The sequence below is a fragment of the Periplaneta americana genome, chromosome 1 (assembly GCF_040183065.1).
Source record: "Periplaneta americana isolate PAMFEO1 chromosome 1, P.americana_PAMFEO1_priV1, whole genome shotgun sequence".
NCBI lineage: Eukaryota > Metazoa > Arthropoda > Insecta > Blattodea > Blattidae > Periplaneta > Periplaneta americana.
In genome coordinates, this window is record NC_091117.1 from 90,816,089 (window position 1) to 90,842,352 (window position 26,264).

At 35.3% G+C, this 26,264-nt stretch overlaps 2 protein-coding genes across 3 annotated transcripts in view; one reads left to right on the forward strand and one right to left on the reverse strand.

The window, feature by feature from the left end:
* The first annotated feature begins 187 nt into the window (after positions 1-187).
* Sas-4 (spindle assembly abnormal 4) lies at positions 188-21,472 on the forward strand. Its single transcript, XM_069823757.1, has 8 exons — positions 188-550; positions 638-777; positions 957-1,640; positions 2,633-3,916; positions 9,814-9,981; positions 13,884-15,007; positions 18,882-19,080; positions 21,335-21,472. The coding sequence occupies exons 1-8, from the start codon at positions 382-384 to the stop codon at positions 21,470-21,472; spliced, it is 3,906 nt and encodes a 1,301-aa protein (XP_069679858.1). The 5' UTR covers positions 188-381.
* The window catches only part of mRpL44 (mitochondrial ribosomal protein L44), a 49,951-nt gene continuing 45,154 nt past the window's right edge, over positions 21,468-26,264 (reverse strand). For both annotated transcript variants that reach the window (XM_069823795.1, XM_069823804.1), the window contains exon 6: positions 21,468-21,839. In XM_069823795.1, the coding sequence (XP_069679896.1) occupies positions 21,643-21,839 (197 nt within the window). In that variant the 3' untranslated portion in view covers positions 21,468-21,642. The remainder of the gene's footprint in view (positions 21,840-26,264) is intronic.

The window sequence follows — 26,264 nt, forward strand, 5'->3', positions numbered from 1 at the left end:
CCCAGATTTGGTGGTAAAGACCTTAGGTTGTAGAACATTGGTAACCACAGAACACAAAACCATGAATGCCAACCAACGAGCACAGAATACATGCATTCTGTGCTCGTTGACGCCAACGATACCAAGAATTTCTTCTAAGGTTGACCATTCTGGAAAAATTTCGACTGTCATTTGTTACGGTTGACAACTATAAACTTGGCGGGTTTCTGGAAAACCCTGATTACAGCTACTAGTACGTAAGAAAAACGATAGGGAAGTATGAAAATTATCGACGATTTTTTAATACGTATTTATGTGTACATATATTTTAAGTGATCCTTTGTTGATAAACAGAAAACTACGAATTTGTTCTTAGTTTTCCTACAGTCTACAGAAGGGACAATGGCATCGCATCATTTATATTCTGGAACTATAATGCAAAAGATAGAGGAATTGAGAGAATGGCAACGCCAACAACAAGAAAAATTGTTGCATCAACAAGAAGAACAAAGATTATTGCTTAATAACGAGCACCAGAGGATGTATCAAGTATTTGGACTTCAAAATAGCGGTTGGTATCTTACTATATCATTGTAAATTTAATGGTTTATGTGTAAGATTATTAATATCTAATTATGGTACCTAATTTATTTTATAGACGACGTATGTGAAGAATCTGTGTCGTCGAAATATATAAAAACTTGTAACAGCAGTCTGGATTTACATGATGCCAGTAATTACGAAGATTCAACCATTGGTACAACCATTAATGAAGATAGAACGACGGGGGATATCCCTGTAAGTAGGAGGTTTACGTTTCATTCTCTCGGCCATAAAGAAGTGAAATTAAGTTCAGATACACATCACTTTATTTGGAACGCACTGTATATACAAATGTACCTATAACTATATTACCAATGTATGTGCAGTACTTACATTACCGGTTATACATAACGTCTATTTTATACATGTTACAGGTTGCGGAGGGTCATAAAAGAGCAGATTCTTTAGATGAGACGCCAATAGCTTCACCAAGACAAGATTTTCATCAACTTCTTCAAGAAAAATTGGAACAATATGGGAACGTAGATGCTACTGATAATGTATCCAAAGACACAGAAGGAAAACCGAAAAGGAAATTCTTGAGGAAAGGCGAAGGACTCGCAAGATTTCGTATGGATCCAGTAAACCTTCAGCCACCACAACAAAGTAATAAAAAAAATGCGAAGAAAAGTGAAAAGTCAAATCAGCTACCTCGTTCATCAAACAGCATTGTTGTTCGTAAACCACGCATTTTTAGAGGAAAACACGAAGTCAGTGCATCGTCAACAAACGGAATAAAGAAGAGTGATACAAACACAAAAAAAAGTATAGAAAGTGTGAGGAACGAGACAGACTGTACATTTCAGCCTTCAAAAAGTGTAAGATCTCAGTACCCCAAAAGTGCTGTGCCTAAGTTAACTCTTAAGAAAACACAAACTTCACCTTCAGTAACTACATGGGCACAAATTCTTCAACAGAATGACCAGGACAAGATAGTGCAGGTACAAGACAGTGAGGATACGCAACTTAGAATGAATGCAATGCGAAACAGCCCTGTAAGAGATTCTATAGAACTTTCATTTCTGGAAAAACTCAGAGATACTGATAAAAGAAATAAGGTAAATGACTTAAACATAAAGTACCTGTAAAATAAAGTAATTCATAAACGATTTGGAATTATTGAGACCCGAAACTATGGTAACTGAACATTGCATTGTAAATAATACAATACCAGTACCCATGAAATAGCATTTGTTTAAAATTAAATTGATGTATGTTTTAATTTTGAAATCCTTTTATCTGGATGGACTATATTATGTCTTTTGTTCTTCCCAATGTGGAGTCCTGTGGTGATTTGAAGTTTATTACAGATACAAATTTATGTAAATATGGGTCAGTGAGTACAGAATTTTAACTTTCATAAAGATTAGCTTATGTAGTGTTCAGTACAATTATTTAGTCCTGACAGTCCCCGGCAATGTGCGCCTTGGTCAGGCGAGTCCATTAAGTTACGCCAAGAGATGTTCAGGTTAGTCTGTTGCCTGCAGTCAGAGCAATTGGATGTCACGCATGCGGTATAGCATTGTGTTTTCAGTAGAGTTAAGCTGTACTGCATTCCTTTACCGACTGCTTGCCCTTATGTCTACTCCGGAACTCTCCCCACTACTCCTATTACTTCCCCTCTTTCGCGTTGCTGAGCTGTCAGGACTAAATAATCGGTCTGTACATCAGTGAACAGTTTATCTTAAGCTGCAAGATACAAAGTCAAATCATAGAAGATTTATTATATTCATGCCAAAATAAAGGCATAGGCCTATATTAACTGATAGTTTGAAATTATTTGGTTTTGGTATTCATAGTAGCATACTAAGTGACTGGCATATTCGCAAATTCATGCAAGAAAAATGGAGGAATTAGTCCCAAAATGAACAACTTTGTAATGTAAACAGTTGTAAAATATAAAGCCCTAAAAGAATTCAATTAGGGATTAATGGAAGATATTTACAAACATCAAAGTCACTATTAAACAAAATTCTTACGTAGAATTTTTACTATAATTCATATTTAAGATCATTTAAAATTGTAACTATATTTAATTATATGTTTACAGAAGGAAGTAGAAGACTTGAAAATATTTGAGCTCCTAGAACAACATGCAGCAAATTCAAGCTTTTGTTCCACGTCATCATTAGTCGCACGTCTAATGGAAAGCTCTCTAAATTCAACGCCAGTTAAAAATCGTCTACAGAATTCATCTCACCAAAATGACGATTTCAGAGCGTCGTTATTTCAGCCACATTCTTCGAAGGACGCTGAAAGTGAAAAACAAATTTTATTGGACGATCCTCAGTTTCCTAATAAAAATACCATTTCTGGGTACCTTCCTTATGGCTTGGATTTTGCAGACGATAAAATTTCCCTTATCAGAAGAGTGGGACACGATAATTTCATATCTGGTGCGTATGATATTAACAAAGACACTGTAACTAACATAGCAGTAGAAAGTGCCAACCATTGTGAAACAGGTGATGGATGCACAAGCTTAAACACATCCATTAGCAGTGTAAAAACGAGTGATGGTGTAAACTCTCCATGCAGTAAACAATTGCACGTTAGATTTTCAGAGATTAATGAATATAAATCAATTAGTGATGGTGATACGTCCTTTTCTTCGCAGGGTGACACAAGCAGAAATCTAAGATGTGATGAGAACAGTGAAAGACACAAAATGGAAACTGTGCATACCGAAAAAAACAGACATAGCAAGTACTTCCAAGATGATCAGGCCTGGAGTGATGACTGTAGTTGTACTAGCAGTGATAGCTGTAAATCACCAAACTTATCACTCGCTGAAATTGACCAGTCTCCCACCAAAGATGACAGTCATACAAAAACGCTACAATCCCCCGACACATTAAGTCAACATCATCTGGTAAATCAGCAGTATCAAATATATAGTATGGTAACAAACACTAGTAGATTACCGCTAGATCTCGAAACATCACACCCACTTCCGAATTGTGCTAATGCACGTGTTGATAACCAAGTTAAAACTGAAGAGATAGTGCAGGGTCATGATGAGGTCATATTCAAGAGTTCATTGCTTCGGACTCGGCTGGAGGAATTGGAAAAAGAAATAGAAATCTTTCGTAAAGAAAATGCCAATTTGCAGAAATTACGAAAGATGCATGGAGAAGAGGTATCAAAATTTAAAAAGGAGAAAAAGGAACAAGAAAAGAAAATGAGTGAAGAAAAGGAAAAAATGGAGTCCTTGCTTCAAGAAGAAAGAAAAAAGTTGAATCGAGAAAGATCAGTATTTGAAAAGTACTGTAAAGATCTTAAGAATCAGCCAACGAAAAAAGAAAGAGAAGAAATCCAGTCTCTAAAAAAACAGGTATAGTGTTGCAGTCGAATTTAAATTTCTTACTTTATATTATGTATATATATATATATATATATATATATATATATATATACCGTCATTTCCCATAACTATGATCCTGGAGCACAACTATGGTCCATTCAAATTTTGTACTCCATAACGTAGTACTTCATTTATCTATATTTTTGCTGTACTGTAGTTTGAAGTCAAATCACTGCAGCTATCTATGGACGGTCTATGTTACTTCTACAATGTTCTTTGAATAGTTGTATCGTGGACCATAGTTGTGTTCCAGGACCATAGTTATGGGAAACAGCACTTGTCTGCTCGTCTGTGATGAGTGAATAAAATTCAGATTTTTTAATTCTGCTTATGTAGTTCGGCCAAGCCAACTTGCTGTGAAGATTTAACAGTGTGCGCACGGGAGGTTTCAACATGAGCTCATTAACATTTTACTTGTGGGATAAGTTTCTTTGATAGTATTACACAAGTCAGAACAATTTGCTCTGTTAAGAATTTAAAGTACCAAGAGAAAGCTTTACACTTTTTTTTTTTTTTTTTTTGCCTTCACGAATCTTGTGAATTACGCTAAATTTTAAGTAGTTTAGTCCTATAATTTTCACTTGTGTATTAAGATTTTTGTAACAATCTTTTCGTGTTTTGAATTATTATTTGAAAGGTTTCAAAGCCAGATGTGACTCCCACAATACCACAGAAATTAAGTGTATCTTTATCTACTTTGTGGTAAGCATGAATAATTGTTTCCTTAACTGCTGAAGGCTGCAATTGTGAGATTAAGTTTGGCAGCAAATGGATTTAACCATTCGAAACTGTTTCATGTGAGTTAGTCATGTCTGGTTTGAAACATTTTATTTAAATTTTTAATTCTTCCTTATTTAATTTATCTCGTATGCAATGGGATCGTTTTTAGTATACGGAATGACGAAGTAACTAATTTCACTTGTATTATTCAAGTGCATTGTTCAAACTACCTTTTCAATACATTTCATACAAGACTTACAATCGATTCACAAGCATGTGACAATAAAGATTTATCCTCATTAATGATGTCATATTTATTTCAGTTGATATTATCAGGTCACCTAAATTTGTTGGTGTGGTCAATTGATAGTCCCACAACATCAAAACGACTCCTGAAATTTGCTATTCAAATACCTGCGAATTTCCAGTCTGAAGTGGGCAGGAGCTCCATCTTGTTTCCACAAAAAAATGAAACGAAAAAACAGCTCAGGCAACACAACGTCCATACAATATCTCTAAATAAGTTGGTGAAGTAACAGTTTCTTAAAAAATAACATCCTGTTAATCCAGTCCTCGAAATTCTTCTCCAGACAGAAACATCTGGCATATTGAGCTCTTTCTCACTTATTTAATGAAGATTCATATCTGACCAATAAACACTATTATGATTGTTAACATATCAGTTAAATTTGAAAAATGTGCTTCATCTGTTCATGACACTGACTGCCAGAAATTTGGATCTGTTTCATTACAGCTTACGAATAATTCTTATTTGCCTGTTGTAACAGTCTTCATGCAATACGTAAAATGACTTCGAATAATATGATTTAAATTTTAAGTCCTTTCTGTGCAGGCTCCTTGGAGATACCCAATTTAACAGATGCAACCAAAGATATGTGTTCATTACAAGCATAATTTGTGGCCATTGAGACATTAGTGTATATGCAATGCTTTCCATTGGTTCAGATATGGTGTTTAATTTTGTCTGTTGTAATAGTCTTCATGCAGTATGTGAAGTAACTTTGGATGATGTTTGAATTTTAAGCCCTTTCTCTGCAATTTCTTTGGGATACCTCCAATTCAACAGATGCCTTTTACAAATGACTGACCAACCAATTGTACATGCTCTTCAATACAAGTTCTTGGTCATCCAGATCCTGATGCCTCTGCAATGCTTCCCATTGTCTGAAATCTGATCTTTAACTTTAGCAAATGCTGTTGAATTGGCAACGGTGCAAGAAGCTTCCACAACAGCTGAAACAGGTAAACTTCTTTGGTAAACTTATTGTCACTACAAAACATTACACAACATAGAACTTGTGCGAACAACTGACTTAATGACTGACAAAAGAATGTGTAAGCAGTGCTCCCAACAATTGTTTATGAATGCAGTTTGAAACCGATCAAATTTCATATTTCTTATTAATTGTAAGAGGAAACTGACTTTTGCATCATTTTATTCTCAGTATTAAACATTTAGTATAGGTGATCATAGCTACATTGTTTTTTTTTCTCAAATTCTTTTTCGATTTTGTTTTATACTTCATGAATTCTAATTTAGTTGTCATTTTCTTACTAGATTATGTGACTGAGATATTTGAAATTTAGTAAAAAAAAAACAAGATCAATTTCTATTCTGTCTAGGAATCAAAAAATTAAAATCTGTACCACCAAGGAAAAACAGTTTGTGAGTGATTTTTACTTGAATTGGATTTGAAGTTGGGAGGGGGGGGGAGGGAACTACGACCCAGCACTGCGACCTTCTTTTTTTTATTGCTCTGACCCTTAAGCTAGACGCATTCTCAAACCCACATTGGCTGACTACACTAAGGTTTGCTGCCTACCAAGATTTCGAGCAGGCAACCCCATTTGTTCCTACACAAGCCCCTCCATTCATCGCCAGTTGTTGTTTGGGAATGCTGTGAAATGATAACAGAATGACGTAGATGCCTAATATGGGAAGAACCTGAAGAAAAACCCCAATTGCTACTTTGTCTGCCACAAGTGTCACTTTGGGTTTTTCAATGAAAGATCCCAGGCCTGACCAGGAATCGAACCTGGACTGCCTGCATGACAGGCTGAAGGTCTGACCTCTCAGTCACTGCAGGAGACGATTTTTACTTAGTAAAGTACGAGTAAAATGGGCTTGGTAAGAAAAATTGATTTTTTTTTTTATGGTATAGTAATTTTTCCTTCTTGGCAAGTGTCAAGTTGTTATTAACAATTACAGATACCCACAGAAAGGTCTGTGGGGCCAAGAAACGACATTTCCGAGAGTTACTGCTAGGGAATATTTCCATCATATATTATTTGTCTTAGCAGTGCCATCTGCAACTTAAATTAGGAACTGTATCAAAAGATACAATGCTTGGTTTGAGAATGTTGCATATGATATTAAATGGCATATACTTTTTGCATCGAAGGGTCCCAAGCTTGTGGATGTAGATCTTTTTAGTCCGATTCTGATGTGGAAACAAATCATCAGAGCTGGGTACAGTATGAAGGATTAATCAAACCATCTACTATCTGGATTCTTTTGATTTTTCTTTCAGGACAGATAGTTATTTCATCTGAGATGAGACTCATCTGGTGAAGTAAATGATTTCATGAATTTGTATTTTGTTATATGAGTGTGTCAAGGAATGTCAATTAATGACACGCTTAAATTGAAACCCTACCTCAATTTTATTTATTTTGATACTGCCTTTTTTTTTATTGGATACTGACTGCTCATTTGTCATCAGAAATTCATATGTGATCAAAGTGGGAACAATATGCAGGGAACACCTTTATCTTGTTATTTTTAGCTTTCATAAGTGACCACAGCATACATTTAAACATGTTGTTGTTCAGCCAACTGTCCGAAGACAAGTTTGAACCTCATAAGTAAAGAACGGGGACAAAATACCTTGCAATGAAGTTAGACATACACGAACTTTATTTGTTTTGGAATTAAGTGAAGGTGGCCGGAGAATGACAAACAGAGAACTGGCTGAGATCAAACTGCTGATACAGTCTGGCAGCAGAAAAATGACACGATATATGTTCTACAGAGAGAAGCAGCAAAAAGTTACTACACTATATGCAGGAGATGTCGGGGAACAGACTGCCCGCAGTCCATTGCTCTACAGTTTTATTTCTTTACCTGCTTTCACCATAAGGGGCAGCATCTGTGACAAGAAGTAAAACTTAATTTCTTAGACTATAAAATTGACAACAAACATCTCGATAGTTGCATGATCTACCTTTCTCATAATTTCAGAATTTAGTAAAAATGTTTTGCCTGGATTATTGGGTGATAGTATGCCCACGATCATATTTGCTACACATCTACTCTTAATGTTTATTGTTTCATCCGCTGATACCCAAATCTTATTATCTCCCACTGTATCTCTAATATTATTTATCATTTCATTGTAGCATTCAGACACGATTTGTCTTCTGATTACTGTTTCATTCGGCATTTGATTGCTATATATTTTGTCTTTTCGTGTTCTTTAACTCTGATATACATAGAGTACACATAATTGTATCATCTCTACTGATGAAATATTCAGCACCCATTTCCTGTATTAGTACATCTAGTCTAATTTTTTTAGAATTGTCTTCCGCATTGTAACCACTGAAACGACTTTTTTAAATAATACAAATCAAATCACTCACCAACTTACGAACACCGACTGGTATCAGCACTGGTTGCATGAAGTCTATGTACGTACTGTACAGCACCTGTGTCCTGTTTGCCTGTGTTACCTGCCCTGCGATGTATAGTTCCGATGTGCTGTGCTTGTATCCTCATAAACAGATTATGCAGGTATTTTTTCCACTCCCTCTACTCATAAGTGACACCAATGAGGCAACTAAGCTAGGAGATAATGGGGTAGGCTGGCCAGTTCCTTTCCCCTTCCATTGCATACATCACCGACTAGATACACACTAATCAGACTTCAGATAAACATGTTGTATTAGATTATTAATTGGTGTCTCTTGACACTCCTTACTTACTTACTTACAAATGGCTTTTAAGGAACCCGCAGGTTCATTGCCGCCCTCACATAAGCCCACCATCGGTCCCTATCCTGTGCAAGATTAATCCAGTCTCTATCATCATATCCCACCTCCTTCAAATCCATTTTAATATTATCCTCCCATCTATGTCTCAGCCTCCCCAAAGGTTTTTTTTCCTCCGGTATCCCAACTAATACTCTATATGCATTTCTGGATTCGCTCATACATGCTACATGCCCTGCCCATCTCAAACGTCTGGATTTGATGTTCCTAATTATGTCAGATGAAGAATACAATGCATGCAGTTCTGCATTGTGTAACTTCCTCCATTCTCCTATAACTTCATCCCTCTTAGCCCCAAATATTTTCCTAAGTACCTTATTCTCAAATACCTTTAACCTCTGTTCCTCTCTCAAAGTGAGAGTCCAAGTTTCACAACCATAAAGAACAATCGGTAATGTAACTGTTTTATAAATTCTAACTTTCAGATTTTTTGACAACAGACTAGTTGACAAAAACTTCTCAACTGAATAATAACAGGCATTTCCCATATTTATTCTGCATTTAATTTCCTCCCACATGTCCTTTATATTTGTTACTGTCGCTCCAAGATATTTTAATTTTTCCACCTCTTTGAAGTATAAATCTCCAATTTTTATGTTTCCATTTCGTACAATATTCTGGTCATGAGACATAATCATATTCTTCGTCTTTTCGGGATTTACTTCCAAACCTATCACTTTACTTGCTTCATGTAAAATTTCCGTGTTTTCCGTAATTGTTTGTGAATTTTCTCCTAACATACTTATGTCATCCACATAGACAAGAAGCTGATGTAACCCGTTCAATTCCAAACCCTATCTGATATCCTGAACTTTCCTAATGGCATATTCTAGAGCGAAGTTAAAAAGTAAAGGTGATAGTGCATCTCCTTGCTTTAGCCCACAGTGAATTGGAAAAGCATCAGATAGAAACTGGCCTATACGGACTCTGCTGTAAGCTCTTGACACTCCTACAACATCAAAATACAAAATTACTACAATCATAAAATCATGAGACTTCAAAATGGATGCTGTCTATCCTGAGGGAAAACTTTGAAGAGAACCAATTACACATAGACTCCACTATTTCTTTTTCAGCTTGCAGATTTGCAAGAAGAGATGCACAAAAAGGATAGCAGGTGGAGTGCTACGCAGATTCGAACAAGAGATCGAATGAGACAACTAGAACAAGAAAATGCTCAACTGAAAAGTGAAATCGAGAAACTGAAGAAAGAAAAAAGCCAAACAAAAATGGTTAGATTTGAGGTAATCTGTTTAAATACTGTAGTACCTCTATTTGATACTTTGCAATATATGACTTTAAGTACTATATATGTGTACATACTTAGTGTTTCAGTCTAACATAGTTCACCTGCACAGTAGCTTTCATATGCATAATAACAGTACTTCTATCAGCCAAACAGCACACTGAGTTGACACTATAATACTTCTCACACGACTTTGTTAAATACATCTCATCTTCTTCATGGCATAATATTTTGTCTGGGCACATGTAATATTTAACTTACCATAACTAACAATGACTGAGTCTTAACATTACAACTCGGCAACGTTGTTGAAGTATGAATGACTCGTGCTGTTCTGGATGACTAAAAAGTCAAAACTTCCATAAATTAAGGTGCATGAAAGGGGTATAGTGATATATGTACAGCAGTGGCAAAAAAAACCGGACCGACCCTTGTAGCTGATTTCAGAGCCTTGTTCACTCCAGAGCACGATAGACTGGTAACTAAGACTTTCGTGGTTCGACTCCTGTCGGGGAAGGAAATTTTTTATTCAAATTTATTCCCATTACTTTTCGATTGCTGGTAAAATTCATGTTCTGGGAATAATAAGTTAAGTAGTAAAATATCGCTTCAATCGAAAAGTATTGGGAATAAATTTGAATAAGGAACAAAAAAAGTTTCTTTCCCAGGCAGGATTCGAATCACGAAAGTCTTAGTTACCAGTCTATTGTGCTCTGGAGTGAACAAGGCTCTGAAATCAGCTACAAGGGTCGGTCCAGTTTTTTTTGCCACTACTGTACTCACTCAATTTAACGAAGAACATGTTGAAACTGTTCGCTGTCCTTCCTGTACATTTTTGGCACCTGCTTATCTGTTTTGCTTACTCAAGTTTCTATCAAGAAATAGAGGTAATCTCGTAACAGATAAAATTGTGTTTTGAGATCTTTCAAGGTGTATGGGTTTGTCCTGTACATGTTTATCTTTCAATGTGCCAGAAAACTAAAAATCACAGTGTATCAGATTGGGGAGTTAAGGGACCATAAATTAATACTAAAGAATAATTATTGCATTCTGGCTGAAGCACTTGATTAATTTCTTGTAGGGAAACTTTTGCTGTATATGCAATAGCAGAATGCTATTGATAGAATGTGTGATTTCGTTCCATCTCTGTAAACTATTGAAAAAGGGTTGTAAAATCAGATTCACGTAACTATTGGCATTAATTGTTTCTTGAAAAAAAAAAAGTCCAAAAGTTCCTTCCCCCTCATAGCACACCATACACTTTCTCGCCATGTAGGTGAACCTCGTGAATAAAGGGATGAATGTTTTCCGGGCTAAGAGGCTGTGGTCTACTGACGATGTTACGTCCAGACATTTCGCCTACAGCTGCGATATGATAGATATCTTCAGTGGCAATGCACTCGAGGGCATAGTGATCTCCTCAGTGTTCCAGGGATGACTGGTGCTTCAACTGATTTCGTGTTATAATTTATAGTGGAGTTGGATGTGGCTTACTACAGTCTGCAATCCATACTGCATGGTTGCAGACTATGGTGTTGGGATAATGTGAATAATGTCTGGTTTTTCAGTGGATCAGTAGTGCAGTCATTCCAGTTGTCATGGATGTTACATTTTTACTATTTTCAAACTTTATATATTGAAACAAATGACTTTTGCTAACTTTTATTGGAATCAATTTAGAAGATCAGTATCATTATACAGAAAAAAGTTGTTTGAATAAAATTGATTACTATTTCAGAAAATAAAGAAAAGGTTCCATCACGGATGTTACAAGATTTGTATTAACAAAAAGTGTAAAAAACAGGTCTCTGCCTCAAGCAAAAGAAGCTATGCAAATCTCATGGCATCTAATTAGTTGACAAAAACATAATCGGTAAATATTTTATAGCTGTTTCTTCCATGCCACGAATGTTAATAGATGAGTTAATGTCCTTCATTTTTTCAGTTTCAAAACAACTGTGACATATCTAAGTCAAAATATTCACTTGAACTGTGTAAGATTGCTAATTGTTATTAACTCAAACTAGTTAAAATAAATGGCAGAAAGAATATAGTACATAGTGGAGCTCTGAAATTATTAGTGCAGGCTCTCAAAATATTTCTTCAACAATAGCTCTCCTTGAAAAACATACATTAACAGCTGATCTCTCTATGAGTAAGTGCTGCAAACTTTAGGAAAACAAAAAGTACTTATTACCTAGCCAAAACCACTTAGATTCAGTGCCCATATAGCTTGTAAAATATTTTCCTTTTTAAAATAAAACATTAGAATATTTAAATTTAGAGCCTTAATCTATGTCTTACACTAATAAGAAACAAATATTTCTGAAAAAGACTTTTTCATTGGAATTTCCAGTTTGCCTGGAATGGCTGAGTAGTAATTTTGTGAATTTACATAGCCATGGAGATGGGATCAAGCCTCAATGGGGAATAAAATAAGTCATGTGTCTATTTCTTTATCATACACGTTATTCACAACCCATTCACAAAATATATGCCATTTTCCAGAATCGCCCAGTTGTAGCATATGACACACATTAATTTTGTACAACTTTGTAGATCTGTGCATAAAAAATCACGAAATTCTTGCTTAATGGGTAAGCAGCCTACAGGACTTTTAGGGGAATTTGCAAGCAGTAGCTACAGTGGGTGATAAATAACGTTGTGATTGACACTGCATGGGTGAACTCCATGTGTGGAGGCTCGGCATTATCTTGCCCAATTGCAGTCCATGACCCAGGGTGACATAAGGGAGTCATGAATTATCATTGGACAAGATAATACCGAATCTCCACATATATGAGCTCGCCTACACAGTGTCAATCACAACCTTATATCTCACTTACTGTAACATATCCAACATTTCTTCCATCAACACCCTTTTTCTCCTTTCTCCTCCTTTTATCTGTAATACTTACAGCCTCCCAAAGTTAACATACTAATTTATAGATTGTTTCACGAGCTGTAACCTTCACACCAGGAAATCTTTCTGAAAATTGTCTTCAACTTGAGGAATAGACTCTGCACATATGTAAAAATCATACTCGAAATATATCTATAAATTTTAAGTAGGCCTACGGTATATTTTTTTTGCGTGTTTTTGTAAAATTTAATAGCAAATTAATATTAAAAGTGATTACAGCATACAAAGAGCTAAATATGAGAATTTGTGTGCAAAATTAACATCTACTTAAACCATACACGTTGTGTCAGATATTTTGGGGTTGTCAAAAATGTATTTTGTGTACAATGCAGAAAATAAAACTTTAATCTTCTTATTTGGATGCACAGTAAAATATTTTATTTCTGTATGTCTTGTAAACATTAGTTGAAAAAACCTACGAACAGAAATATAATTGGTAACATAAAAAACTAAATTGTTAGGAAATGCATAAAGTGTACAATGAGAAATTATATATCATCTTTCTGACAATGATTTTTTGTGTTGTTTTTCCTACACTTATTCATAACAGAAAACCTGTATTTGTTAAAGAGGTTTATTTTGTAATACTGTCCATTATCCTTGATCTGACGAGTTTTCTTTTTATATTCTAAAATTATATTTGTATATTTTGAGTTAGGTGGTATAAAGAATATTGCATGCAATAAAAATTGAGTGATTCGATGCTAGTATCTAATTATAAATAGTTTATATTCAATTAAACCGTAATAGATACAATTTTTAATGCAAAGGTGATGTTTCTGTACAAAGTAAAAGTCCCAGACTGCAAAAATTAGAAAACTTTTATAACTCACATAGTCTGCAAGTCTGCTGATTAACTTAAAGTGTAATACTTGTAAGTTCAGTGTCACACATTTCTTGTTCCCTCTAAAAATGTGTAGTTTATATGGCTACTGCTACTTCTGCTTATTTTTAACATGATTTCTCTTTTTCCACAGGAGAAATCCAAGGTTTCCGAAAAACCTAATAAAACATCGTCTGCAACCAAGATCATTCATGCAATCAACGACCATATTGCAAAAATAAAACCCAGTGATTTGGAAGATTCTATCATAGTTCATGAAGTTGTGCCTACTAAAAAAATACCTTCGTCTGTCCTTCAACAGGGACAAAATCCACCACAGAGACAAGCCAAAACAAAGCAATGCAATGCTGTCAGAATTAATGAATGGGGTAATGTGCCCAATAAATATCAAACATTTCCAGCTATTCCAGATCTTAAGTCTCGGCATTCTGGAGATGAAGTAGCTCGAGAGGATGAAACTTCAAAAAAATTAGTTATAAAACATAAAGCTTCGAACATTTCTAATTCAGAGACTAAGAGTAGTGTAGAAGATGAATTTGTAGGTTTTGATGAATCTTTAGATGGACTTTCATATTCATCTGGAAATGAAGAAAGCAAAAGTAGAACATCACCAGATATAATAGATGAGAATAAAATCTACACAGCTCTGTATGAAGCATTCTATAATACAAATTCCAAATCTGTTAGTGTTGAAAGTACTGACGACAATTCTGATATAAATAGTATTTCTAAAAGTGAACAATCACACCCAATGCAAGTCCTCCAAGAGCCTGTGAATAAAGATGAAAGTACAAAAATATCCAGTAATAAACTTGAACAAGTGAATTGTGATGAATTGCCAGAAGTGATTTACAACTCGGATTATTTTAGTAAAACATTCCCTGAGCAAGAACATGCTCCTTTAACATTACATTCTGTCACATCAGAGTCGTGCCAGAATTCGAATTCAGTTGCTTCTAACTCAGTAACACAAAAGTTTGTAAGTGCAGTATCTGATTCAGCAATATATAATTTCAACAGACCAACAAAGCCTCAAAATATTCGAGAAAAAGTTTTTCCAGATGGAAGAAAGGAAATTTTGTATCCTAATGGTAATCTCAAAAAGATATCATCTGATGGATCACAGACGAAAATAATCTACTATAACGGAGATGTAAAAGAATCACTAAGTGATGGAACAGTGAAATATTTTTATGCTGAAACGAAAACATGGCATACAACTTATCCTGATGGATTAGAAATATTGGAGTTTCCAGAGTAAGTACTTTTCTGCTGACAAATGACTAATGTGACAGCTGCTGAGAGAGAGCTCTGGGTCATATTAGGCAACACAGACTTTTGTCAAACTATTAAACATGTCGTTATTTCCCCACTATTAATGCTTACATCAAATATGAATGGAGTGTGTCAGTTCAAATAAGTAAAACAGGCAGAATGTTTTTTTTTTTAAATTACAAAGAAATAATTGTTACAAAACAACTAGTTTTAATTTCCCTCATTTTGTGCCTGATTTGACAGTTTAGCCTTATTTTTCTATTTAGTTTTTCTTAATTTTAAATAGTATAAAGAGAGAATATTGTAATGCTACAAAAGAATACCAAGCCACCGGCGTAGGTCAGTCGGCTAAGGCGCTTGCCTGCTGATCTGGAGTTGCGTTTAGGTGCGGGTTTGATTCCCGCTTGGCCTGATTACCTGATTGGGTTTTTTCCGAGATTTTCCCCAACCGTAAGGCAATGTTAGGTAACCTATGGCGAATCCTCTGCCTCATCTCACCAAATATCATCTCGCTATCACCAATTCCATCGACACTAAATAACCTCGTAGTTGATACAGCGTTGTTATATAACCAAGTGAAAAAAAAAAAAAACAAAATAAAATATTCATGAAAATAAATGTTTCAACAATCCTAATACTGAAAAATAGTTTTTGGCATACCATCCATCTGTATGCAGCTTTTTCTCCTAACTACTACACAGATTTTGTTCATATTCGGTATCTACGAGTCAATAAAATCGGGAATGATGCATATAAAATATATTCGATTTACTAAATTAAAAATTAATAAGATGCTTATTAATGAAAAATGACATTTACTCGAAGTTTGCACTAACCATTTTTTGTAATTATTTTTGTTACACAGAATAAAGTGGTAAATGAATTAATATTCTTTTTGCTTCATTGGGAGTGCCAACCAAAAGTGTACTACAGTAGAATTCCTCGTGTCCGGCAACTGTGGGACAAAGCCAGTGCCGGATAATTGGAAAATACGTTTATAGGTTATGTAAAGACATACTGTACTGTACAACATTTTTTTCCATGTTGAAATTTAGTAATTTTCATATAGATACCGGTATTTAAAAATAAATTTCTGAAATACGTACGTTTATTTTTAGTACTGAATACGGTAATGTACATTTATCAGTTCATAATATTATTGTAATACATAATAGCATAAAAAATACTAAAAGTTTTTGTAACCTTATGACAATTTTGAATGGCGCCATGTGACGTGAAGAGCAACTGTGAATGAAGACGATGAAGTAGCGCTCAATGATTTGAACCTCTTTAACATATCTCTAATGTCTGCTTGTTTACAAGCACGCCTGCGATGTTTAAACAATTCACTGTGACTACATTGTAGATGAACGACATTGTATGTTGACATAATTATATGAAGACTATTCCACAAAGTGAATGAATGTGGACAATCCAACATCTGTGTCTTGCCATGATACACACAGTGTTTGAGTGCAAGAAGTCTATCCCTCATGCTTGAGTGTAAGAACATTTCACTTACGTTTTGCGAAATCCATTGTGCAACAGCAGCTTTTAGTGGTAATAGCCATGATACTATTTATCATTCGAATGAAACTTTTACATGCTATAGAAACAGAGAATTTCACACTTTCCTATTTAGATTCATCCAACACCTCTTTGAAACGGGCAAATTCAAGTGGTAAATTTAAAGATATCGTCTCTGCGCATTGTTTGCAAAGCCCAAGTAACAGCTTACCAATGCTACCTGATCTACTCCAGGGAAATAACGGGGTTTTCTGTTTATGTTTTCACGCGTGAACAATGTAAAGATGAACATAATATGCGGCATGTGCGATCCACGAAAACCACTCACATCTTCGTCCGACTTCCCTTTTGCATGAACGACAAATTTTTTTTGGCCTAGCCAAAAGTGCCATTGTTTTCGTATTGCCAGTTGTTTGGGTGCCGGATACAAGGGATTTTACTGTATTATCAGCTTTCAAAATAAAAAATTATCGGAAAAATTTATTATTTATATAATTATACCTTTAATGAAAATGTCAAATTAATTAGAGCTTAAATGTATCGATGCAGATTGTTTTGCACTAACCCAAGTTGTTACTGAAGTACAGCAAAAGAGACCTTAATTTTCTGCAAACAATTGTCTACGAAATGATGAAGACCAAAACAGAGCTAAAAGATACCTGCCTGAATTATCTAGGTTCAATCCCTGGCGTACTTCTGATTTATAACTTGCGTTGACCAAGCCTGTAGTTCAGAAAAAACAGAGGTTTTCTCTAGGAGCTCCAGTTTCCTTGTTGCTGCCCAACAAATTTCCATTATCTCATTTCATAGTAGGTGTAGAGTAGACCAAGCCTCTTATGGATTACCCTGGATAATGACTCTGTCGATAAATTGGTCTGTACAACTGGCTTCATATGGGTGAATGACGAACAGTCAAGTACCAGTCATTAGTAAAAAAAAAAAAATATACAAAAAACTTTGTAAACTTAATGTAACCCTAATGTAAGTAGAGAAAGATAAAAAAGGTTTAATTTTTCTATAAAAATTAACTTCTCTGGAGACAAGTATATACTCTTAGAACCTGTATTTATCTCGAAAAAGAAATGATATAAAAGCTGATCAACCCTTCATTATCACATACCCTACTTAGAGATGTTTAGGATAGTGTAGTGAATATTACTTTGAAACTCACTACTATTATTATTTTTAAAGTGAGAAATGCATGCTCCCTACATGTATGATGATTGTCCAAGTCTGATGATAGGATGCCTGTGGGACATTAGTGAATCCAATTCTGATAGGTGGGCCATCCTGCCTCAGCCCTCACAGAGCCATGTCCCATCCTCAGGCGAGTAGCCTGACAAGTCCCAGAGCCCCAAGCCCTTCCTATACTAGTAGCATAGTTTAGTACTAATGTGCTGGTCTTCCATCCTGGTGACCTAGATTTGATCCCTGGCACGTGATGAAATTTGTGGTGGACAAAGCAGATATTGTTGAGGGTTTTTTCTCGGGGTACTCCCATTTCCGTCTATCATTCTGCCAACACACTTTGTATTCCCCTCATTTCATCTGTCACCTACAATAGTTAAAAATAGGTTGGAGTGCAGTCTAGGGAACAGTACAGGTTTCTGATGCATGCATACATACATGTAAATGAATTAAAAAAGATTTAATAATGTCTATTTTTATGTTATAGTCTGTTATTACTTTAACTGCCTAAACATCCAGGTTTCACTACATTTGTAAAACTTGCAATAATTACTGCAGAAAATGACTTACATTAGAGTCTGGCAAAGACTAGGAAATAATAGACTTGATGACACATTAAACGTGAAAACATCCCTCAATGAGGACACTCCAAACAATGTTTATTGACCTTTACTTGCCAACATCAAACTTCAGCTCTGCTAGTAACCTATTTTACCTCTTACCCAATCATTGAAGGTAATGAATTCTAGCTTATAGATTTTTCCTTACTCAGAAATGAAAGGTATGATGAAGATATTGGAATGCATTGAAAACAAAACAAGAAAGTAACACTTTAAATATAAAAATAATGTTACACTATAAAAGCCATTCCACCATAGTTGAAGCATGCCCTAGTCATCTCGTGCAGATTATGTGAGCAGTAGCATGTGGAAATCTTACAGAGTAAATGCATTTTCGTCTACAATGCATCCAAAGTCATGCTTCAACCACTGTGGAACGGATTCTAGTTTCAGCATTTTAGATTATCATGAGGACAATCTTTCACAAATGCGCACATTTGCAATTAGTAGTAAAGAACTGTTTATTGTTGAGACTTGTCCTGTAGAGATGAACATTAATATTAATTTCTCTGTACTCACAGTGGTCAGTTGGAACGTCTTCAAAAAGATGGAACAAAAGAAGTCACTTATCCAAATGCTACAGTTAAAACCTGCTTTCCAGATGGCCAAGAGGAATGGGTATTTCAGGATGGATTAGTGGTGAAGGTGGATACAAAACTTGGAGAGAAGACCCTGTTATTACCCAATGGGCAAAGAGAAATCCAGAATAAGGACCATATGGTGAGACTTTTTTTTTGTTTGTTTGTACAAATATTGAAGCTGTATATGAGTGCAAGCTCAATTTGTCTTAAAAAAAAAAAACAGTAATTTATTTGAAATGTGTATGTCTATGTGTATCCAATGCCTACCCACTTCACTTACGTGATTCAGGTTCCGCATATTGTACATGATGTGTATATGTGAAGAGTTAAATCGTGCACTAGAGTGAGTGTATGTAATTGTAGTGTTCCATCAAATTTTGTGAAAATTGATACATTGCATAAATTATATCACAACACATGTTGAAAAATTCAAAATCATCTTAGTTCAATCATTATGAAAGCTTCAGTTATGTCTCAGTTATTCTTACAAATACATTCGGATGTATATAATGCTTCCTAAAGGTGAACATTTTTCATAAATGCATCTATGCAACTGTGGGGACATGAGCAGCATTGCATTCACAAATTTTAATCATTCTAGTTTTTGAGGATTCGAATTAAATTGTTAGGTATATCAAGTAATAACAAGTTGTTACAAGACATATTAGAGTGCCAATAAATCTGCGTATTATTTTATCTTTATTATGTATCCCATTATCTTCTGGCTTAGTTGCCTCACGAATGATACCTTATTGGTGTCACTTATGAGGTTCAAACCTGTCTTCAAACAATTAACTAAATAACTATGTTCAGGAGATACGTGTTATTCTAAAAGTAATTCTTTTACACAGAGTAATTCGCTCACTAAAGGTTACAAACTTTCTGCAATTATAATTACAGATTTTTTTTCTCCCTTTCATTATACGAAGATAAAAAGAAAGTACTCTGAAATTGCAAGAAGTCGATTTTGAGATTTTCGCGGTAATATAGTATATTATGTATTACGTTGCCAGCATCTCTCCCTGTACATATAATAGATAAAGCACGTTGTTCCACAGAATAAATAGCTACTGCTACTATCTTGAAGCTTATAGAAATTAAACTATACTATGCATAGGAAAACAAACATAACCAGCTGACTAGGCTGAGGTAGGACAGAAGATCGCTAAGAGGAGTGATCATGGGTTTTCTTAATATTGACTTTAATCTTAAAGTCCATTTGAGGTTGGTTCTTGGTCAGATTTCATGTAGTACATGTTCAGCGTCTCATTATTTGAATAAAGGAAATGTAGAATTGGTAATGACTGCAGCATTGTATTGCTTTACTTCAGAGTAAGAAAAGAACAAGAGATATTATGTATGAACATATATATTGTAAGTGAAAATGCACGAAACAGATTTCTAAGTTTGAATATGGCAGAGATAACTGCTGCAACAGTAATTTTACTGATTAAGTTGCTGTACTAATTGAAACTCTCAATTATTATGTCAATCCTAGATTGGCTCTTGTCTTATAATACATGTATTTCACACGATTACTGTTTGTTTCAGTGCCGTGAGTATCCTGATGGCACTGTTAAAACTGTTTGCTCTGATAGTATACAAGAAACGAATAATCCCACATTGCCTCTTGTCTTATTATACTTAAATTTCGTATGAATTACTGTTTGTTTCAGTGCCATGAGTATCCTGATGATATGCAAGAAACAAGATAATCCCACATTGCCTCTTGTCTTGTAACACCTAAATTTTGTATGAATTTCTGTTTGTTTCATCACAGTGAGTATCCTGATGGAACTGTTAAGACTGTTTGCCCTGATGGTATACAAGAAATAAGATAATCCCAAATTACCCCTTGCCTTATAATACCTAAATTTCGTATGAATTAACTGTTTGTTTCAGTTCTATGAGTATCCTGATACCACTGTTAAGACTGTTTACCCTGACGGTATACAAGAAACAAGATAATCCCACATTGCCCCTTGCCTTATAATACCTAAATTTCGTATGAATTAACTGTTTGTTTCAGTTCTATGAGTATCCTGATACCACTGTTAAGACTGTTTACCCTGATGGCATACAAGAAACAAGATAATCCCATATTGCCTCTTGTCTTATACCTAAATTTCGTATGAATTACTGTTTGTTTCATTGCTATGAGCATCCTGATGGCACTGTTACGACTGTTTACCCTACAGGAAACAAGATAATCCTACATTGCCTTTTGTCTTATAATACCCAAATTTCGTATGAATTACTGTTTGATTCAGTGCTGTGAGTATCCTGATGGCACTGTTAGGACTGTTTACCCTGATGGTATACAAGAAACAAGATGACACTTTGCCTCTTCTCTTATAATACTTTAATTTCATATGAATTTCTATTTGTTTCAGCGCCGTGAGTATCCTGATGGCACTGTTAAGACTGTTTACCCTGATGGTATACAAGAAACAAGATATTCTAATGGACGAATAAGAGTAAAGGATAAAGACGGAAACCTTTTAATGGATTCAGTTATGCAAAGACTGTAGAAAACTACTGTTATGTATTGAAGTTAAAATGTGTGTACATGTCTCAGATGTTATGCATTTTCAATACAGTGTTGCTAGACGAAGGTAGATTAATACACAAAACAGTATATTACATAGTTTGCTGCATGTTTATATCCATACAACTAAAGTTGTAAACGAAAGTTATCTCTCTAGCACTGAACAACATTTGGTACATTCTTACTGTTCCAGTTATCGACACTTACATTCTGTTTGAACTTATTATTTAAAGGAACATTAACATTCATGGTGAATGGTATAGGCTTCATGTTCTCTGTGGTCTGGAACAAACGTTTCAGAGCATCACGTGCTGCCATTTCAACTGCAATAGAAATTGTTTCGCCATAACCTGAAACATCGGTACAAAAATTGTTAAATATGGGCAGGAATATGTGCAATAATTTCCTAAAAGGAGCTTTGTAATATAAAAATAATACAAAAAGCACAAAATAATTGTACTAAATTTTTAATGAATTTATAATATTATTACAACTTAATTTCATTACAAACATCTGAGTAATGTAATAACATCTTAATTTGATATGTTGGATGCTTCCATAACACAAGATAGGGTTATTTGTTAAATAACAAGGTCAGTTTCTGTTAAGTCACAAATTATTTTGTTTCACTTAATATGCGAAGTATTCCTTAGTCCTTCAGCAAAGTGTTTAATGCGTATTACACTTATTTTAATTTGTAAGAAAGATGATAAATTATGACTTCTAGTCTTTAAAACGAAATTTCATTGATGTGTAAATTAATTAGGTAACTTTCACTTGTATATTTCCATTCAGGATTGTCTATTACCTTCCCCCCCCCCACACACACACGCGCGCGCGCACACACGCACACACACACACACACAGAGAAAAATGTTACATAGTGTGTTAACATCTTGATTTGTTTCTGTTATTTAATCGTAAATATCAATTCATATTTGACCATGTGGCACATCAGCTTCATGCCCATCTTTGCAACTGTTATTCTAGGCTTCTTATGCCTCTGGAATTATATTTTGTAATTTATTTTGGGATTCTGTTTGGTTTTATTTTCCAGTGAATTCTTTCAAATTCTTCCGGCAATTATAGAAATTTTAAATTTTCCTTATTTTGTAAATAGAACAGAAAAATAATGCGTTAAAGAGTAATTTCAGAAAAAAAAAAAGACAAATAAATACTCAATTGAATGTAAACATATATTTATACAGCCTATAAATAAATTGTTGCAATTTACAAATTTTAATGCAGTGCATAAAAATGGTGTGATGAATAGTAAATTCTGTACAGTCTAATTCAAATGTATAATTTTTATCAAAATGATATATGACCAGATTCCTGTCCTAAAATTATACGATCTTGTGCAACATGTGGTTGTAAGCTGAAAGTCTGTTCTTCATAATTTATAAATGTTGTGGTAAGAATTCAATAAACCTACAGTGAAATAGCAGGGTGACTGAAATTTCTCCACAGTGTTACCAACATTTCACTATAAAACTTTTATATTATGTCTTGCTTTATGTATAAGATGCACTCATATGAACTAGGCTATCATCATTTATAAATTTTAAATCAACTGTAAGAAAAATTAAAAATATTTAGGAACGAAGACAAGAGTACACCACAGGCTTACCTTACATTATTCTCATCCCACTCAAATGCATAACATCGGCAAACCAAAAAGTTAATGTTGACTGTACTGCAACACACGTACGGACCTCCCTGAGGCAATGTTGTCACGTTTATTAATTTATGTAGTGTAAATTGACTATGCTGTATGTTTCCATGTTATATTGTTACATTATATTAACTTGATCATCAGATGTGTCCCTTCTCATATTTACTCTTATTTAGTATAAGTAATTATAGAGTACCGTACCTACATAAAGTTTTTAATTTATTGAGGGTATGAAAGCAGAACACAAGACACAATAACAACTGTCTAAGCCATTCATTTTTCTAGGGAAACTCACAGATATTCTGAAGCTGCAATCAAAGTCATTAAGTCCACTGATGTGAAGTAAAGGTTAGCATGTCTTACTGTGAAATGAGTGGGCCGAGGTTAAAATCCTGGTTCGGATAAGTTAAACTGATTGAATATTTTTTATCCACTCAACCAGATGAAGCAGAATTGCTGGGTAACTTTCAGCATTGGACCTTGGACTCATTTCGCCTTCACTAATTTCAACTTCATCTATTATCTTTCAGTAGTTTCAGGTCGACCACATGTAGTACCATAACTTGCATACAGATAGTATCTGTCTGAAGAAGCTGTATAAATCCAGGGGGAATGGAGAGATTTTCATAGCAAACTGTGTCAGACCTGAGTGCCGTCTCAGATCAAGTATATATAACAGATTGCTCAGTCTTATAGGCTTTGACGGCAACAACTTTTATCAATTTCACTTTGCTGCCATCTAGCCACTACATAAGAAGTCACGTTATAACTCTCATTTGAATTGCATGGAACAACTGTACTTCCATCTAGCAGTTGTTCTCAATTGACGGTGGCGATCCTGGTGGTTCTCTTCCGCATGTTACCGATTTTAACATGGAGATGGCCAATCTGTTATATATGTGATCAGGATTGCTGTGTAGCTAAATCGACAGATGACACCATAGTAAATCACGATACCTACAGTAATGCAATTTTCACGTCAATATAGGATGTAGCAGATTGTAGTAACGTGATTTGCGAACAGATGGCATCGATCTGAGGAGGCTGCAGAATTCCCAGGTGGACAGAGGGGCGTTCTGGATTGCCCACACAGACTCTGTCAGACCAGGGTGTTGTAGCTAAATTGATAGATGACACCAAATAGTGAATCACAGTACTTACAGGTATGTGGTCCTGAGGACTTTAACAATCATCCCCAATAATGGGATCGGCACAATAAGCCTCAGGTTGCAGTGAAAACCATAGGCCCTCTTCAATAGGAAAAAAATTAACAACTGGTGATTGACCCTTTTAAAAAAATCGGTAAACCTCCCTATGACGCACATCATAGCTGAAATGATCGATTTTTGCGAACTTTGTGTTTTTGTTTCCTCTCATTTTTGGTGTCCTTGGGTTTTACTTACTGTTTGCCTGCTTAACTTAACTGCCTTGCCAGTTTCCCTACAATGCAATATTATTTTTAATATATTCATACACAATGTATCATCTTCTGTGGATTTTTAGTCAGACATTTTTGGGGATTACTTGTTTTGGTCACTTTTCCGACTGTCATCAATACTAGAAGCAATATCACTTTTCCAGGGCCTACATATGTCGATCCAATATACAGAGTGATTTATATAGAATTGACACATTTCTTTCATTAATTGTTTCAAAACGAATTGTGCTAGCGACAACTTATTATACCTAAAGTGTAGAGGAATTTTGGGAGATTATTTACCTCTATAGCATATGTTGAAAATGTCCTCCATCCTGCATAAGGCACAACTCAACCCGTCGTTCCATGTTACTGGCCACTCGTTGGAGGACTCTGTTGTCAATAGCTTGAATCTCCTGTGTGATGTTGTGCTTCAGATCGTCCAATGTCTGGGGACGTGTGGCGTAAACCCTGTCTTTTAAGTAACCTCATAGAAAGAAGTCCAGTGTTGTCAAATCCGGAGATCTCGGTGGCCACAGGTTCTGGAAATTATTCGGTCGTCAAAGAAACTTGCAATTAGTTCCATGGATACATTTGATGTATGGCATGTAGCGCCATCTTGCTGAAAATATCCTTGACTCAGCTCTACATCGTCCAGTTGCTCAACAAACTCCATGAAAATCAGTCGGTACTCTGCAGTGTTCACAGTCTGGTTAAAAAAATTGGCCCCACTATTCTCTGTGCGGATATTGCGCACCAAACTCCGATTTTAACCGGGTGCATAGGTGCTTCATGGATGACATGTGGATTTTTGATGGCCCAATGGCGTGAGTTCTGTGAGTTCACATAACCGGATAAATGGAACCATGCTTCATCTGTGAACCATGTGATGGACAATATGGCAGGATTTTGCACAATGAATGTCTGAAACCAACGACAATAATTCAATCTTTTATCCTTATCTGGTTCCTGTAGCTGATGAACAACCGTAACCCCGTAACCCTATATGGCTTTAGGCTCTCTGACACATTGAGTAGGTGTACCCTGTCTCCTGCGACAAACATCTTAGTGATTTTTTGGGTAACTGCTCCAGTCGTGCTCTTACGTCAACAACAACCGTGGGAAGCCTAGATGAACGATGCTTGCCCTTTTCACTCACCAGAGATCCAGTTGTTTCCAATTTGTTTACCAGTCCCAGTATTGTATTTTTACCCTTGTCATTAAATTATTTACTGTTTTTTTTTGGGTATTAAGATTTATTTATTTTGATTGCGAACACCAAATTCTCTCTGGTATGCCCTCTGAGTAGCTGTAATTGAATTCGTAATCCAGTATTGCTTCACAAGGAAGAGTCGTTGATTTAATGTGTACTGCATTTTCACGTTGACACAAAATGTCGAAAACAGCTGCCAACAATAGGAATAAAACATAAACATCTGCGCATCTAGTGACAAGGAATCGAAACTCCAGAACATTCTGCTTAATTTGGTGCTAAAATTGGGTCAGTGCTGCCAACAGTAGGAATAAAACAAATATCTGCGCATCTAGTGACAAGGAATCGAAACTCCAGAACATTCTGCTTAATTTGGTGCTTAAAATTGGATCAGTGATGCCAACAATAGGAATAAAACATAAACATCTGTGCATCTAGTGACAAGGAATCGAAACTCCAGAACATTCTGC

Coding starts and splice junctions, on each gene's coding strand:
- Sas-4 (XM_069823757.1), top strand. CDS start 382: ATGGCATCGCATCATTTATATTCTGGAACTATAATGCAAAAGATAGAG. Junction 551..637: donor ATTTGGACTTCAAAATAGCG/GTTGGTATCTTA, acceptor TTTATTTTATAG/ACGACGTATGTGAAGAATCT. Junction 19,081..21,334: donor TCCAGAATAAGGACCATATG/GTGAGACTTTTT, acceptor TATTTGTTTCAG/CGCCGTGAGTATCCTGATGG.